This window comes from Terrapene carolina, unplaced genomic scaffold (genome assembly GCF_002925995.2).
Source record: "Terrapene carolina triunguis isolate 2854851 unplaced genomic scaffold, T_m_triunguis-2.0 Scaffold96, whole genome shotgun sequence".
Classification (NCBI taxonomy): domain Eukaryota; kingdom Metazoa; phylum Chordata; order Testudines; family Emydidae; genus Terrapene; species Terrapene triunguis.
In genome coordinates this window covers 27,064,489-27,081,322 of record NW_020664447.1, presented here as the reverse complement: position 1 = coordinate 27,081,322, position 16,834 = coordinate 27,064,489, and the positions used below count along the sequence as shown (strand labels likewise).

The 16,834-nt window shown below is 42.8% G+C and overlaps 1 protein-coding gene across 1 annotated transcript in view; it reads right to left on the bottom strand.

Moving 5' to 3' along the window:
- The window catches only part of TTC17 (tetratricopeptide repeat domain 17), a 93,822-nt gene that overhangs the window by 56,795 nt on the left and 20,193 nt on the right, over positions 1-16,834 (bottom strand). Inside the window, exons 2-10 of the mRNA XM_024209810.3 lie at positions 9,308-9,397; positions 7,830-7,999; positions 6,602-6,713; positions 5,658-5,789; positions 4,788-4,897; positions 2,336-2,480; positions 1,765-1,904; positions 1,364-1,524; positions 39-151 (exon numbers count right to left, since the gene is read on the bottom strand). Coding sequence (XP_024065578.2) covers positions 39-151; positions 1,364-1,524; positions 1,765-1,904; positions 2,336-2,480; positions 4,788-4,897; positions 5,658-5,789; positions 6,602-6,713; positions 7,830-7,999; positions 9,308-9,397 — 1,173 coding nt within the window. The remainder of the gene's footprint in view (positions 1-38; positions 152-1,363; positions 1,525-1,764; positions 1,905-2,335; positions 2,481-4,787; positions 4,898-5,657; positions 5,790-6,601; positions 6,714-7,829; positions 8,000-9,307; positions 9,398-16,834) is intronic.

Below are 16,834 nucleotides of genomic sequence, written 5' to 3'. Positions count from 1 at the left end.
GAGTGGCTAGTAATGGTGCTAATTCATAGTAGACAAACCTGAACATATTCCACATTTTCAAAAATGTCCCCACGGTGATAGCGAACAGGCTGGTCCCACTGGCAGTGCAAGCTGTGCTGTTGGTTGCCAAGCCGACATATCTGATGGTTCCCTATGGAGCACAAACATTAACAAAAGTTCATTGCTGTAAAAGAGCAGACTGTTTCTCAGCTGACCAAAACCAGCACACTATCAGAGTCTAGTTCCAAGCTATCTTGTTGACTGGTATTAAAGGAGAACTCCATCGTTGAAAGAAGATAGCTAAACTAATATTTGTGGAAAGGACTACATGACATTTGACTACACTTCCTGCAATACAGTTTGCATGGAGTTTGGGATTTGAAATACCCAATTCTGCATTTCCTGTTCATTTTCCTACAGTCCTTTTGCACTTCATTCAGCATTTTTGGCAGTCAGTCTTTTCCAAATGGATAGACACAAGAGTGCTGCTGAGAAAACTGAAGGGTTGCTCAGATACTGGAGATGTAGGATAGATTTAATCCTTTAACTACAAATGTCACAGAAGAAAAGACATTACATTCCAAATGTTTGTTCTTGTAGTGCATTGAGTGTCCTGGATTTACTCAAAATTCACTCAAGTCTAGAGCCTATAGCTTAGGGCTTGTCTACCCAGCAAGTTAGTGCCAGGTATGGACACAGAGTACACTGCCTTGCTACGAACACTCTATGTTATGTGCACTAAAAATTCTGTAGTTGAAATCAGAGGACATCAAAATGCACTACAGAGCTTTTAGTGCGCTGTAGCAAAGTCCACATGGCGAGTTAGCGCGTGGCAAGCTAGTGCACAGCAGATTCACACCCAGCACTAACCTGCTATGTAGATAAGTCCTTAGAATAACTTATCTAACAAAATTCAAATATAGTTTAGTATTAAGTGGTGGGGCGGGGGTGGGGTGGGGGGGAAGAGATGATTTTTTCCCCAGATGTTTTCCTGCACAATTATCCTGCCTCCATTATTCAAAGGCCTCAAAATTTTCACTATTTCCATTTCTAGCTATGATGGACTACAGTTCCTCATTAAGCCAATCAACATGTACTAGTTGAGGGCCCCCAAGAACAACAGAACATGCTCCCTCTTCCTGAAACTAAGCGTGCTGTTTTATAGATTTTTGCCTTTGCCAGACAAGAACCCATGGACTGATCTGAGAACATTCCACACACAACTTTTTCAAAATCAAAATGAAATGGCCACCTAAGAGCATCATAACCAAATATGGGAGTGAATTGTTTCACTACATTAAGATGTGACTGAAAGTGACTAACTCTTACTTGTTACACTCAGTGCTCATTACAAAATCTGTACCTAGTTGTGCCTCTTTTGCCATCTGCGTCTCATGGATGATGTTCCTCAGGATTTGCTCCTCTTGGATCAGCTTGTGCTTCTCTAAGATCTCCTGTTGCCTCAGGTAATGGTCATGCTGTTTTTGATACTCCTTCAACTCATTTAACGTTCGCTGAAGTGATCTTAAAATTTGACACCAGGAAAGTTTATGTTGAATTGTTTCACATTCATATGAAACTTTTGGTTGCTTACAATATTTGTATTATTTATGATTATGCAATAGTTGTAAACTGTAGTAAGTTAAAACATATCACCGTTTTACCGCAATGGTGAGCAATAATCACAGAAACAGAACATTGAGAATGAGACCACTTGCATATGAATTTTTGTTAGGCTTTTCAGAGGACGCATGTCTCAGTTACCTATGCTGAGCTTCCAGTTTCTGCTCAAGTTTTTGCTGACATAGGACAGCATGCTTCCTTTTTACAGCTTGTTCAAACCCTGGTTTGGCCTGTAAAGCATGATCATAACACAGGACTGAGTGGTTGTACTCCCCAAGCATCTGAAGAATGATTGAGAGAGAGAGAGAAAGTTAGCCTCTGTTCAGCAATATTTAATGAAACACTTCCAGCGATTAATAAAGATCAGTTTTTTTACTTCAATTTATATTGATTTCTGTTTTAATCAGCAGCCAATCTCCTCTGAAATTAGAACCATGTTGTTCGGTAAATCAGCTAGATGACTGGTCTTGCTCTAAGAGATGTTTTCAACTGCAGACATGAGTTTTTCTTTGTTAGTTGAAAGAGATTAATTTCTCTGCAAAGAGGTCTGAATCCAACCAACTTAAACATCAAGCTTGAACAATGTGTGAAATTTATTGCAGGATCGTTTAATCATTGTGCTGTATTTTAAAAGTGCTGCAACTACAGCCAAAGCGATTAAATTACAGTATCTGATATTCTACAGTTCTTGGAAAATAAAAATCGTATTTACTGCGTATATATTTCCCAAAGTGTAATAGCTGGTAAAGAAGTCGCTGTAATCCAGAGCTGCATGGACCACGATGGCTGCATCTGCTGAGAAATGAGCCCTGTGTAGAACATTTGCCAAGTTTACCAGCGCAATATCTTTACTGTGCCTAGAGAAAGAAGGAAAAAAAATAGATATATAAAAAAAAGATGTCTGATAATGAGTTTCTTTATGCATGTTTCTCATGTGCTCTCCAGGGACATATTACAAGGACTTTCCAAAACTAACAGCAGCTAGTAAACGTTGCAAGTATGCAATGCTGACTTCATGCCTTAATTGCATGATCTAGCCCAGTGGCTCTCAACCTTTCCAGACTACCATACCCCTTTCAGGAGTCTGATTTGTCTTGCCTACCCGCAAGTTTCACCTCACTTACAAACTACTTGCTTACAAAATCAGAAATAAAAATACAAAAAAGTGTCACATCACACTATTACTGAAAAATTGCTTACTTCCTCATTTTTACCATATAATTATAAAATAAATCAATTGGAATATAAATATTGTACTTACATTTCAGTGTATTGTATATGGAGAAGTATAAAAAAGTCATTATCTGTATGAAACTTTAGTTTGTAATGACTTCCCTAGTGCATTTTATGTAGCCTATTGGAAAAGTAGGCAAATATGTAGATGAGTTGATGTACTCCCTGGAAGACCTCTGCAAACCCCCAGGGTATGTGTGCCCCGTTTGAGAACCACTGATCTACCCAAAATATATTCTAAAAGTATGTTCACCCAAACAGGCTTCTAGATTGACTGAGTAATGAGTAGTTTTTTCACACAGACAGGGAAACTAACTTTTAATATTGTATTGTTCCAGCCAAGGAGTCATTTGGATGGACGGCATTATGTTTATGAAAACGTTGTACTGTTTTTCTTTTTTATACTCCATTTGTGTACTTTAAAATAAAATGTACATGTAACCTTTACTTCTCATACAGGGTGTATATGATCTATACTCAACTACTCAAGCTTCATTTAGCAGCCCAGAATCAAACCAGAACCATAGAGCAACACACATTTAAAATAAAACTAGGTACATTACTGAATCTCTTCACAATAGTATCTGTGCATATCCTAAAATATTTATGGATTTATCATTATAACATCCCTGTGAGGTATTATCCACATTGTGCTGATGAGTAACTGACAAGGAAGGCATTAAATGTCTTGCATCAAGATCATGATTTCATGGCAGAGCCAGAAACTGAACCTAAACCTTTTACATCCCAGACCAGTGTCTTAACTACAAGACCATCCTCTTTCTCCTTTATCATTCCAAAAGTCACATCATAAGCCAGAGTGAGCAAGCAGGATTTGCCTCATTAAGGTATTTATAGAATTTGCTGAAGTGCCATCTTGCAAGTTTCAGAAAACTAGAATGTACTGTTTACTAGAATATACTAAGATAGCAGTTCAAAGCCGTGCTTCAGCCACCTACAGCCAACCTCAAGTTGTGGTTTTGAGAATGAAATCAAAAGTGGGTTTATAACCTCTAAAGAAAGCCACCACTATTCAGCTACACAACCTTCCCAATGGCACAGCAGAGATTTCTTCAGTGCCAACCATATAGGATAAGAAGCGATAAGAGCACTGAGCTTAATTACAAACACCATACATTGCAACTTCTCTGAGTCATCAGTTTTCAGTTTTAATTAATGCACCTTATAGGTAGTGTCTACCCTCTCTTGTACTGCTGTCCCAGGTTAACCTTTTCTCAATGGTGTTTTCCTGGAAAGCCACTGGATTTTGAAAATTGATGTTTGAAGAGTGGCTTTAAATGGATATTAATATTGTTGGTGGCACTTTCCTGATCACTGTGTACTTTCCTGATACAGTAGAATGCTATGCATTCATCTAGGGGGACGATCACAGATTTAGTAGCCAGAGAATAACCCTTCCCACCAGACTAGAGAATCTCCAGGGACACTACTGGAGCCCTAAAATTGCAACAGCCACCGTTGTTCCTGTGTTCCCAATCTGACAAGACTCCATTACAAGATGTGCCTCGACACAAGTAGCTTAGTGCTGGTTATATTCACATCTCATTGTACCAACTGTTCTGCAGCATATTTCATACCTTCTCTACAGAATTTGGCCAATAAATTTCTACTAAAAAGCAGCAAGATTGTCATTCTTTTGGTACTGTCAGGTTTGTGGATTACTGAAGTGAAAGACTGCACAATTCTAACGTAAATTTAATAAAATTTTCAGTCTTTACCTCCTGGCTATTTCCCGCTCTTAAGAACTATTTAAAAATATAGCTGCCTAATAATGGAACTCTGGCAGTCTCTATTCAGTAGACTCTATCATCTATTTCTTCGGATACAATTTTCAGTAACTACAAAACTGTGTACTGTTTAGGATAAACAGAAAGCAGACTGGAAAAGGAACCTGTAACAGCTGCTCTCACCTTGAGGAGAAGTGGAGAGCCCGCATGGCACACTCAACTACCTGATATGGCTCATTCTTTATTCGCCAATAAAATGAGGCCATATTATACAGCACCCAGGAAGAAGAGTTCTGTAAGAAAACACATGACTGTAACAACTGTAACAATCCAAGAGTCATGGTATAAACCAATAGGCTGACTAGACTTTCCAATTGGTATGGGAGGCAAAATTAAACTCTGAACATGCCTTCAGTTATGCCTCTCCTTCTGCAACAATGCCCTTCAATAGGAGCTGGGAGCATTAAAGGGAGAATGAATCAGCATATAAATACATCAAGGATATATGAACCCCAACATTAACTTTCACAAGGGTGCCTGAAGTGACCATTTAAGCACCAACATTTTTATTTTAAGCTGAACAAGGAGTGTGCACAGCAGTATAGTGCAGAAAAATCTTTGCAAAAATGGCCATTCAGTTCCACTGTTTTCTCTTTTTGATGCCTTTGCTCTTTAATTACTTGGGTTCTATTTCAAATGTTCAGGCTGTTAAGTGATGGCTGTGTATTTTCTGTGGTTTGATGAGCTACATCTCACCAGTTACTAAAGCTGAACTTTAAATCATGTCCATTTACTTCTCTGGCTGCTGATCCTCACTGCAGTGAAAGACATGGCATCCCGTGATGTGTTGACTTTCCAGGGGAAAACACTGAAGTGCTGCCCCATGTACCAGGGATCTCAACATTTCTTGGCACTTGCACATAATGAATAGTATGTGGACAGACAGTACCTATAGTGTTGTATTCCACAAATACCTTGTATATTCAGCAACACAAGAGCTTCTTGAGGATGTTATTGTGCATGCCACAACTATGGGGGTCCCTACTGTCATACCTTCATTAGACCTTCATAAATACGATGACCTATGTCTTCTATACTTCTTCCTAAACGTCGGGATAAGTAAATGGAGATAGGATCTTCTTTAGGTAATAAGGGTGCGGAAAGATTAATTCTCTCTTGAACACCCTAGATTGAGGGAAGAGAACATACAACTTTCAGTAAACATTTATTATTGAGGCTACAAGAGTACAATACAGAAGATTTCAGGAAAATTTACAAAATAATACTTTATGCTCCTGTAGCATCTTCCACCCAAGTATCTCAAAGTTTGTCAAGTTTCTTAAGCTTCATCCTTGAGACACAAGCATTATACTCACTCTTTTACAGATGGGAAAACATCAGAATGATATTAATGCAAACACATCCAAAAGCAGCCTCTCATCCTGGATTCTTTGGGGTTCCCCCCCACCCCAATTTGAGATAACTAGGATTTTATTTTCTGTGGTACTGAATACTGGCAGCTCCCATTAATTTCAGCTGTGGGTGCTGAGTATCTCTAGAACATCAGACTTAAAGAGTGTCAGGGGAGGCACTGCAAAAGTTAATGCACAAAAGGAGTGAGTGATTGCTTTTGAAAATTATTGAAAATAATTCAGGACCCACACAGGAATAGAACTGAGAAACCCTGGTTCCTACTTCAAATGCAAGAATATCCTCTCTCTCGGAAGTAACAGAAACCTTTTATTAAAACCACTTCTTTTTAAAAAATAATCATCAAGAAATAGACACTAAGGCCAGGTCTACACTAGAAACTTTTTCCACTACGGTAATGTTGCTTAGAGGTCTGATTTTTATACAACTTTTCTTTACCAGCACAAGCACTCTTTTGCTGGTACAGGCTGCATTTAGATTTGGAAGGTTTCCCAAAAGCTATAACAGCAAACCTCTTCAAACCATCAGGCAACAGGAGGAGAAACACCTTGCAATTGCCTACTTACCCGTAAGTGCTGAAAAGCATGAATGCTGTATGGAAGATCTAGAATTTTTGTACAGTCTGGTTGTTCTAGGTCGGGAGGTACAGGAGACTTTGTGTCTACATAGTCTTCAGGGCTAAAACCAGAAAGCAACATATCAAACTCAGTGCTTACAAGTGCTTTAATACATAAAGTTCACGATAGACTTTAGTGAAATAGAGTTAGTCAAAAGTGCCAACATTTTGTGCTAAACTGACCACTACTGAAAAAAAATTAGCATCTGTGTTTGAGCTAGTTAGCACCCCTGAAGCACTCTCTCAGATTTATGAGTCGGTACAAGGGATAACAGTACTTCACTTTCAGAGCAAAGCCCAAAATCAGTGAATTGTTAGCTGCCTTAGAAGAGACAGATTGATAGTTAGAAAGATACTAGTTGGGAGATTTTGGTAATACACGTTGAGGAACATCAGTCCACCCAGTGTGTTTCTGTTGTAATTATTCTTCCCTCTACAAGGCAGATAGCAATACATTCTGACCAGAGAAGTCTTTTAGATTGTGATATACAAATAATATGAACATTGAAGAGAAACCTGTAGAATCTGGAAATGGGGCTAGTCATCTCAGATCTAGGGAGAGGAAGTTTTAAATAAAGTAACCCTTCTCCACCCCTCAAGTACACACATGGCAAGACAGGAAGATCAGCCCTGAAGATCACCTCAACCAAAAAAGTTGAGCTTCACACGGACTATTCATATTCCTTTGATCTTCTAAGCATTGCGGTTAAGTAGCATTTGATTCATTAGCTTTCTACTTCTGGAGATGCAACTTCAAATCTGTCTTGAGTTAAAAATGAACCAGGTGGTTTCAGTCTGCTCCACACTAGAGGAAGTTTATCTACTTCAAAAAAACCACCACCATGTAGCTCGATTCACATGACTGACAGTCACTGCTCAGGAGAAATCCTGGTTAGGAACATTAGTGTCTTTATAGATTATCATAGACGAAAGCCCCAAAATGCAACACTACAGGTCAGGACTGAAGTGCATTAGTTTGGGGAGGAAAGCAGTACTCCTCCACATACAGTGAAAACCCCTCCAACGGTAACACACAATAAAAACAGTTGCCATCCAAGGGAACTATCATCTGACAATTTCTTAAAAATTCTCTATATGAACTTTTTTTGATCTCACGCTCAGGTATTAATTTTCATTTTGTAAAACCTTATTAAAGTACAAGAGTTTCATCTCATTACCTGATATCTTTGCTCTCTAAGGTGATGTATGTGCCATCATACAGATCCAGGTCCCCCAAGGGTACCTTTGCTTTAATGCAGTCTGGATCCTCTTTATTATGCCTTTGTTCCAGCCCTGTGTCTCTGTCTTCATTCTCCTCTATATGAATCTTTTGAGCAACTAACTGTTTCTATAGGAATAAGAGAAAAAGAGTTTATTTCCTTAATATATGCATGTTTCTATATCCTTACTGACAGGACACTTGCCCAAGCCAAGTTTCTTTCTTACCAAAGCAGCCCATCCAAACCACCAACAGCACCACCACCTAAACAGGTCTCCCTTCAGAAATCAGAGACATTTTCCCTGATTTCAGAGTGTCTTCTACAGATATTTTGATTTAGCCAAGATATATATATATATACACATACATATACACACACACATATATATGCTTACAGGGGGAAAAAAAAAAAAGTATAAACTGACCAGATCCTCCTTTATTTCTCTCATTGTCCCTAAAGAATGACCAAATACCACTCAAAATTCACTGTAGATAAATTTACAATCAGAAAGAGGAAACACTACAATATGAAGTGTAGACTCCTTGTGACAGGGTGTACCACGTCTTTGCAATTCCATACAGGAGGGCCCACTGCTCTGCTGCACCCTGCCCCAGGAAACAGTTAGTTGAGAGGAAAAGAACAGCCATTTTCAAAACCAGTGAGATCTGATCCTCCAGCAGTCAGAAGGATGTGGGACTAGCAACAGCCAATCAATGGCCAGCAGGCCAAAATAAAAGGAGCTGCCTGCAGCCAGCAAGTCAGTTCCCAGGTGGAGCCAGAGGAGTAAGGAGGGACACTCCCTAGGCTGCAGCCAGAGGAACAAGGCCAGGCCTGGACTCAATCAGTGGCAGATGAAACCCGGTTGATTCAATTCCAGAGCGGGAATTTAACCCAGAAAGGGTCAGAATTTATTTTGCTTATAAATTGGCCCAGAAGGGCATGGAACAGTTTCTATTTTTGAGTTCATTATGCCATCGAAGGTGTTTTGAATTATGTGACCTGGCCAGAGGGCCGAGTCACGGAAGACTCACAGAGGCAAGCTGACAGTCTGCAGCTAAGCCAATTTAGAACTCCAAGCAATGCTTCTCTATAGCAGCCTGTGGAATTCATTACACCAGGCAGCAGAATCAAATAATTTAGCAGGAATATTTTTTAAAAAGCTAATGTAGGTTTTATGGATAATGTTATGAATATTTACAATATATTTAGCAATGCAGCCCAGCACAATATCACCAGATTTATCAGACTTCCAGCAGAAAAAAGCCTATAAAGGCAGGGAAGAATTCCTTATTCTTCCACTGAAACAGCACTGCACACTCAGACACGTGAATTATGTTCCCTGCTCACACCTCTATCCCTAGTTGGCATTTGCACAGCCTTTTTCACCAAAGCACTTTACAAACAGTAACGTATTAATCCTCACAACACCACATTACCTCCAGCTCTTTGAGGTAGTTCACTGTTGTTTCTTGTCTCATTAGTATCACCAAATCATGAGGATGCTTTAAGTTCATTGGCGAATCCACCTGCAAGACAGTTTAAAATGTAATTGTTTTAATCTGGAGAATGTTACAGCTTTGACAAATAGAGTTTTAAAAATAAAAATTAATATCATTTAACAAAGGCTCAAACCAGTTTTATGGAGCTGTTGAATTAATTTCAGAAGTTTTTATCTTCAGACATTGACAGTCTGAAGGGGCTCTGAGTTTACAATTCAGTTAAGGATTTATTTTCAACCCTGTTCAAATATCTTCAGGTGTACAGCTTCCACTAATGATAATGGCAAATGGATGATTAAACCCCTTATTTTATATGAATTTCTAAAACGTCCATTACTGTAGTACCAAGGACCTTAAATAGAGATTGCAGTGATCAGTTTTAAAACATTTCCATCATAAAATCCCTCTAAGTATACAACACAAAAGTAATGTAAGCTATCACCTTAACGTACCCATCTACTTTCAACCCTTTTCAAGAATTTACTTACTCAGAAGACTGGAAATAAATGAGCATAACACTGTACCAGGAAGTGTCAGATCAAGAGCAAAGCACACTCCAGAAGTTAAGGTTTTCAACCAAAAACATCCTGCCTCTGTCTCAATAGTTCATATGCAGGGACTGGTAGCTCAATATGTAGGGCTACACTGTGGGTAAGTCAAGTCACAGTCCATGACAGTGAAGTGCAGTAGGAGGCATTCAGCTACGGTAGCTGTGGAACTGCATACCAGAATTGGAATGGTGTGATCCTTTCCTGATGCCAGTTTAGCTCTGCCACATGGTGTGGAAGTGGCAGTGCCATAGTACCCCTCAGGTCCTTTGGACAAGTGTCTCTCACTGCTCCTGGATCCAGACCCTCTCAGACTTTGCACTCAGGAAGTATAAGAACTGGGATTGGAGCTAGCCACAGCATGGGGAGGTCCTTGTGTCCTTCCCTAGCTCTACTTCACACACCACAGTGGGCCAACAAATCTGTAATTACTTACACATGCACGGGATTATCAATACATCCTTTTCTATACAAAGGTCCACAGAGGATATTGGCCTACTGTGACACTACACCCCATATTAGTCATAGTGATATGATTATGGCATAATTATGATGCATTTTGTATAAGATAGGTCATGTCAGGTGTCATTGGAAAAGTTAAGATAGTGATATTCAGTAAATCATTTGTGTGCATGTATCATTTTTGTATCTAAAGTTATGAATATTGAGTATGCATCTGTATTTCAAATGTGCTTACTCTGAGTAGCACACACAGCTAGCCTTTCAGATACAACAATGAAGAGGCTAGACAGTGTTGATGGCAAAGACAATGGGCTATGGAAGAGTTTAGCCTTCCCGTAAATGTTTCAGCTGGCCTGTAAGTAATGGCTGCTATGACTCAGCAAGGGCATGTAACCAGACCACATGATACTGAACTCCATTTTGGGTACCTGTGTTTTTCCACAAACTGGGCTGGGAACTGTTTTTGGAACGAATGGTTCCCGCCATATGTTAAAGCTGTATAAAAGGGTTTGTGTGTGAGAGACATCATCTAGGGGCCTCACTCCCCACTCAAGAGAACTCCTGGGAACATCTGAGAAACAAAGACTGAATTGGGGGAAGTGCTGGTCCCAGGCTAAAAGGATTTCTAGCCTATGTATAGAAACCTGATGGACTGTTTGTATCATCACTAGGGCTACGTTTTAGTCACGGATATTTTTAGTAAAAGTCATGGACAGGTCATGGGCAGTAAACAAAAATTCACAGGCCAGTGACCTGTCCATGACTTTTACTAAAAACACCCCTGACTAAAACTGGAGGGGGGGACAGGAGACTTGGGGGCATCACAGGTGCTGGGGAAGGGGGTGCATCCCAGAGAAGCACCACAGGTGCTGGGGAGGGGAGGAAGTTGGTGGGGCTGGGGCAGGCTCCTTACCCAGCTCCTGGGAAGCGGGGCCCCAGCTCCCTAGAGCTCCATGTGCTGCTTCTGCTCCATCCCAAGCCCCGGTTCTGCAGCTCCCATTGGCTGGGAACCGCGGTCAATTGGGAGCTGCGGGGGCGGTGCCTGGCTGCCGGCAGAGGCAACATGTGGAGCTAAGGGAGAGGAGGCCCCCCAGGTAAGTACTGGCCCCAACCCGAAGCCTTAAGCCCCTCCCCACCCAAACTCCTGCTGATGGGGGGACCCCAAGGCTGCTCTGGCAGCAGCCAGTGCGACTGACCCGGGGACTGCCTGAGCTGCTCAGGCAGCTCCTGGGCCAGCCACACAGGGCTGCTGCAGAAGTCACGGAAAGTCACAGAATCCGTGACAAACATGGAGCCTTAAATCATCACCCTGGGTGAGAAATTGCTTATTCACATCCAATCTATCCAGTATCTTAGGCTGTTTGCAGTTTTGTTTATTTGTTAGGTAATCTGCTTTGATCGCTTTGCTATCACTTAAAGTCTATCTTTTCATAGATTCATAGATTCATAGATTCTAGGACTGGAAGGGACCTCGAGAGGTCATCGAGTCCAGTCCCCTGCCCGCATGGCAGGACCAAATACTGTCTAGACCATCCCTGATAGACATTTATCTAACCTACTCTTAAATATCTCCAGAGATGGAGATTCCACAACCTCCCTAGGCAATTTATTCCAGTGTTTAACCACCCTGACAGTTAGGAACTTTTTCCTAATGTCCAACCTAGACCTCCCTTGCTGCAGTTTAAGCCCATTGCTTCTTGTTCTATCCTCAGAGGCTAAGGTGAACAAGTTTTCTCCCTCCTCCTTATGACACCCTTTTAGATACCTGAAAACTGCTATCATGTCCCCTCTCAGTCTTCTCTTTTCCAAACTAAACAAACCCAATTCTTTCAGCCTTCCTTCATAGGTCATGGTCTCAAGACCTTTAATCATTCTTGTTGCTCTTCTCTGGACCCTTTCCAATTTCTCCACATCTTTCTTGAAATGCGGTGCCCAGAACTGGACACAATACTCCAGTTGAGGCCTAACCAGAGCAGAGTAGAGCGGAAGAATGACTTCTCGTGTCTTGCTCACAACACACCTGTTAATACATCCCAGAATCACGTTTGCTTTTTTTGCAACAGCATCACACTGTTGACTCATATTTAGCTTGTGGTCCACTATAACCCCTAGATCCCTTTCTGCCGTACTCCTTCCTAGACAGTCTCTTCCCATTCTGTATGTGTGAAACTGATTTTTTCTTCCTAAGTGGAGCACTTTGCATTTGTCTTTGTTAAACTTCATCCTGTTTAACTCAGACCATTTCTCCAATTTGTCCAGATCATTTTGAATTATGACCCTGTCCTCCAAAGCAGTTGCAATCCCTCCCAGTTTGGTATCATCCGCAAACTTAATAATCGTACTTTCTATACCAATATCTAAGTCGTTAATGAAGATATTGAACAGAGCCGGTCCCAAAACAGACCCCTGCGGAACCCCACTCGTTATGCCTTTCCAGCAGGATTGGGAACCATTAATAACAACTCTCTGAGTACGGTTATCCAGCCAGTTATGCACCCACCTTATAGTAGCCCCATCTAAATTGTATTTGCCTAGTTTATCGATAAGAATATCATGCGAGACCGTATCAAATGCCTTACTAAAGTCTAGGTATACCACATCCACAGCTTCTCCCTTATCCACAAGACTCGTTATCCTATCGAAGAAAGCTATCAGATTGGTTTGACATGATTTGTTCTTTACAAATCCATGCTGGCTGTTCCCTATCACCTTACCACCTTCCAAGTGTTTGCAGATGATTTCCTTAATTACTTGCTCCATTATCTTCCCTGGCACAGAAGTTAAACTAACTGGTCTGTAGTTTCCTGGGTTGTTTTTATTTCCCTTTTTATAGATGGGCACTATATTTGCCCTTTTCCAGTCTTCTGGAATCTCTCCCGTCTCCCATGATTTTCCAAAGATAATAGCTAGAGGCTCAGATACCTCCTCTATTAGCTCCTTGAGTATTCTAGGATGCATTTCATCAGGCCCTGGTGACTTGCAGGCATCTAACTTTTCTAAGTGATTTTTAACTTGTTCTTTTTTTATTTTATCTGCTAAACCTACCCCCTTCCCATTAGCATTCACTAGGATAGGCATTCCTTCAGACTTCTCGGTGAAGACCGAAACAAAGAAGTCATTAAGCATCTCCGCCATTTCCAAGTTTCCTGTTACTGTTTCTCCCTCTTCACTAAGCAGTGGGCCTACCCTGTCTTTGGTCTTCCTCTTGCTTCTAATGTATTGATAAAAAGTCTTCTTGTTCCCCTTTATTCCCGTAGCTAGTTTGAGCTCATTTTGTGCCTTTGCCTTTCTAATCTTGCCCCTGCATTCCTGTGTTGTTTGCCTATATTCATCCTTTGTAATCTGTCCTAGTTTCCATTTTTTATATGACTCCTTTTTATTTTTTAGATCATGCAAGATCTCGTGGTTAAGCCAAGGTGGTCTTTTGCCACATTTTCTATCTTTCCTAACCAGCGGAATAGCTTGCTTTTGGGCCCTTAATAGTGTCCCTTTGAAAAACTGCCAGCTCTCCTCAGTTGTTTTTCCCCTCAGTCTTGATTCCCATGGGACCTTACCTATCAGCTCTCTGAGCTTACCAAAATCTGCCTTCCTGAAATCCATTGTCTCTATTTTGCTGTTCTCCCTTCTACCCTTCCTTAGAATTGCAAACTCTATGATTTCATGATCACTTTCACCCAAGCTGCCTTCTACTTTCAAATTCTCAACGAGTTCCTCCCTATTTGTTAAAATCAAGTCTAGAACAGCTTCCCCCCTAGTAGCTTTTTCAACCTTCTGAAATAAAAAGTTGTCTGCAATGCAGTCCAAGAATTTGTTGGATAGTCTGTGCCCCGCTGTGTTATTTTCCCAACATATATCCGGATAGTTGAAGTCCCCCATCACCACCAAATCTTGGGCTTTGGATGATTTTGTTAGTTGTTTAAAAAAAGCCTCATCCACCTCTTCCACCTGGTTAGGTGGCCTGTAATAGACTCCTAGCATGACATCACCCTTGTTTTTTACCCCTTTTAGCCTAACCCAGAGACTCTCAACACTTCCGTCTCCCATGTCCATCTCTACCTCAGTCCAAGTGTGTACATTTTTAATATATAAGGCAACACCTCCTCCCTTTTTCCCCTGTCTATCCTTCCTGAGCAAGCTGTATCCATCCACACCAACATTCCAATCATGTGTATTATCCCACCAAGTTTCAGTGATGCCAACAATGTCATAGTTGTATTTATTTATTAGCACTTCCAGTTCTTCCTGCTTATTACCCATACTTCTCGCATTTGTATATAGGCATCTAAGATACTGGTTTGATCTTTCCTCCCGGTTTTGTCCTGACCCTCCTTTCTCTCTGCCAATATAGCCCACACTCCCTCTCGTCTCCGACCCATCTCCCAGGTCTCCATGTTCCCCACTTACCTGCGGGCTTTGCTCACCTGTCCCCGTCGAACCTAGTTTAAAGCCCTCCTCACTAGGTTAGCCAGTCTGTGTCCAAATAGGGTCTTTCCCCTCCTCGAAAGGTGAACACCATCTCTGCCTAGCAGTCCTTCCTCAAATAGCATCCCGTGGTCTAGGAAGCCAAAGCCCTCCTGGCGACACCATCTTCGCAGCCAGGCATTCACCTCCATGATGCATCTGTCTCTGCCCGGGCCCCTACCTTTGACAGGAAGAATCGAAGAGAATACCACCTGCGCTCCAAACTCCTTCACCCGTACTCCCAGAGCCCTGTAGTCACTCTTGATCCGCTCAGTGTCACACCGCGCAGTATCATTTGTGCCCACATGGATGAGTAGCATGGGGTAGTAGTCAGAGGGCTGGATAATCCTCGACAATGCCTCCGTAACGTCTCGGATACGGGCTCCCGGCAGGCAGCCTACCTCCCGAGATGAAATGTCAGGGCGACAGATGGGCGCCTCCGTCCCCCTCAGCAGAGAGTCTCCGACCACCACTACCCTACGTTTCCTATTCGCAGTGGTGGCAGCAGACCTCCCAGCCTTAGGGGTACGAGGCTTCTCCTCCTTTACTGTAGGGGGTGATGCCTTCTTTCCTGTATCAAGAAGAGCATAACGGTTACCTAGTACCACAGCGGGAGGGTTCGGAGCAGGGGTGGAGCACTGCCTGCTGCCAGAAGTAACCAGCTGCCAGTGTCCACCCTGAGCCATCTCCTCCTCCACCAGTGGTGTATCAGCAGTCCTGTGTCCTGGGACAGCTACCTCAGCTGTCTCCACATGGACACTGTCCAGGAATTGCTCGTGGATTCGGATGCTTCTCAACCTAGCCACCTCCTCCTGTAGCTCTCCCACCTGCTGCCTGAGAGATTCCACCAGCAGGCACCTTTCACATTGGATGGTCCCCTCAGCCTGGATATCAGTAAGTGGAAATTGCAAGTTACAGTCTCTGCAAAACCACACCAGGATCTGGGTAGAAGCATCCATGCTCAGGCGCTCTGTCTGGCTACAGGCGCAGGTGGAGGAGACAGAAGCAGTGCTGGCACAGGTGTTGCGGGTCTTCCTAACCATCGTAAGCCTCCCTCTGTCAAACTCCCGTCTGCAGCCCCCTGTCCGCTGAAAGGGTTGTTTAAGCAAGAAGTTTAAAGTTTTAAGGGGAATAAAGGGAAAACAGATAGAACCGGCAAGGGACCTGCGCTCCCTTCCTGCTCCCCTTCCAAACTCCCTTGCGAAACTCCCTGTTAGCAGCCCCTGTTCGCAAACGCTCCCTGGTCGCTTGTGCGCTGCTTTATAAAGCCCTGGCCTGTATGAATGCCCCGCCCACTGAGTAAGGCTCAGCCAATTACCAGAGGCTTCCTGGTTTCAAACCTTCCTTTGAAGCTCACAGCTTCCAACTGTCAGCCACAGCACACGGTCCTTCAAACAACCAAACAAACAAACAGACTGCCAAACACAAGCTCAGCACACAGCAAGTAACCCCCAAACACAAACAAACACACACTGCAGACAGTCACTTACCCCAAAAGGGTGCTGTATTGCTCCTCCTTCACCTGGAGAACTCCCTTGCAAAACTCCCTGTTAGCAGCCCCTGTTCGCAAACGCTCCCTGGTCGCTTGTGCGCTGCTTTTTTGTCGTTAGTAAACTTGTTTTTTTGCTTTATCTAAACTAATGTGCCTTTAGGTGAAGTGTGTTGAGGAAAAATCTCAGCATGGTTAACACAGGCCTGTTGCATATCTTCCCCACATGGAGGCAGTGGCGTAGCCAGGGTTGCAGCCGAAGAGGAGCGGCGGAGAAAAAAGGCGCCGGTCCTTCGGTGGCATTTCGGCGGCCCTGCGCATGCGCCGAAATGCCCCTGAAAGACGGAGCGGCGCATGCGCAGGGCCACCCCGCTTCCCCATCCGGAGCGCTGTCCGGGGCACCGAGACCCCCGGCCACGCTCTCAGGGCCGGCCGCCCGGAGCCAGCCCGCGGCCCCGTTCCGCCGGAGCGCCGGGAGCCAGCCCGCGGCCCCGTTCCGCAGGC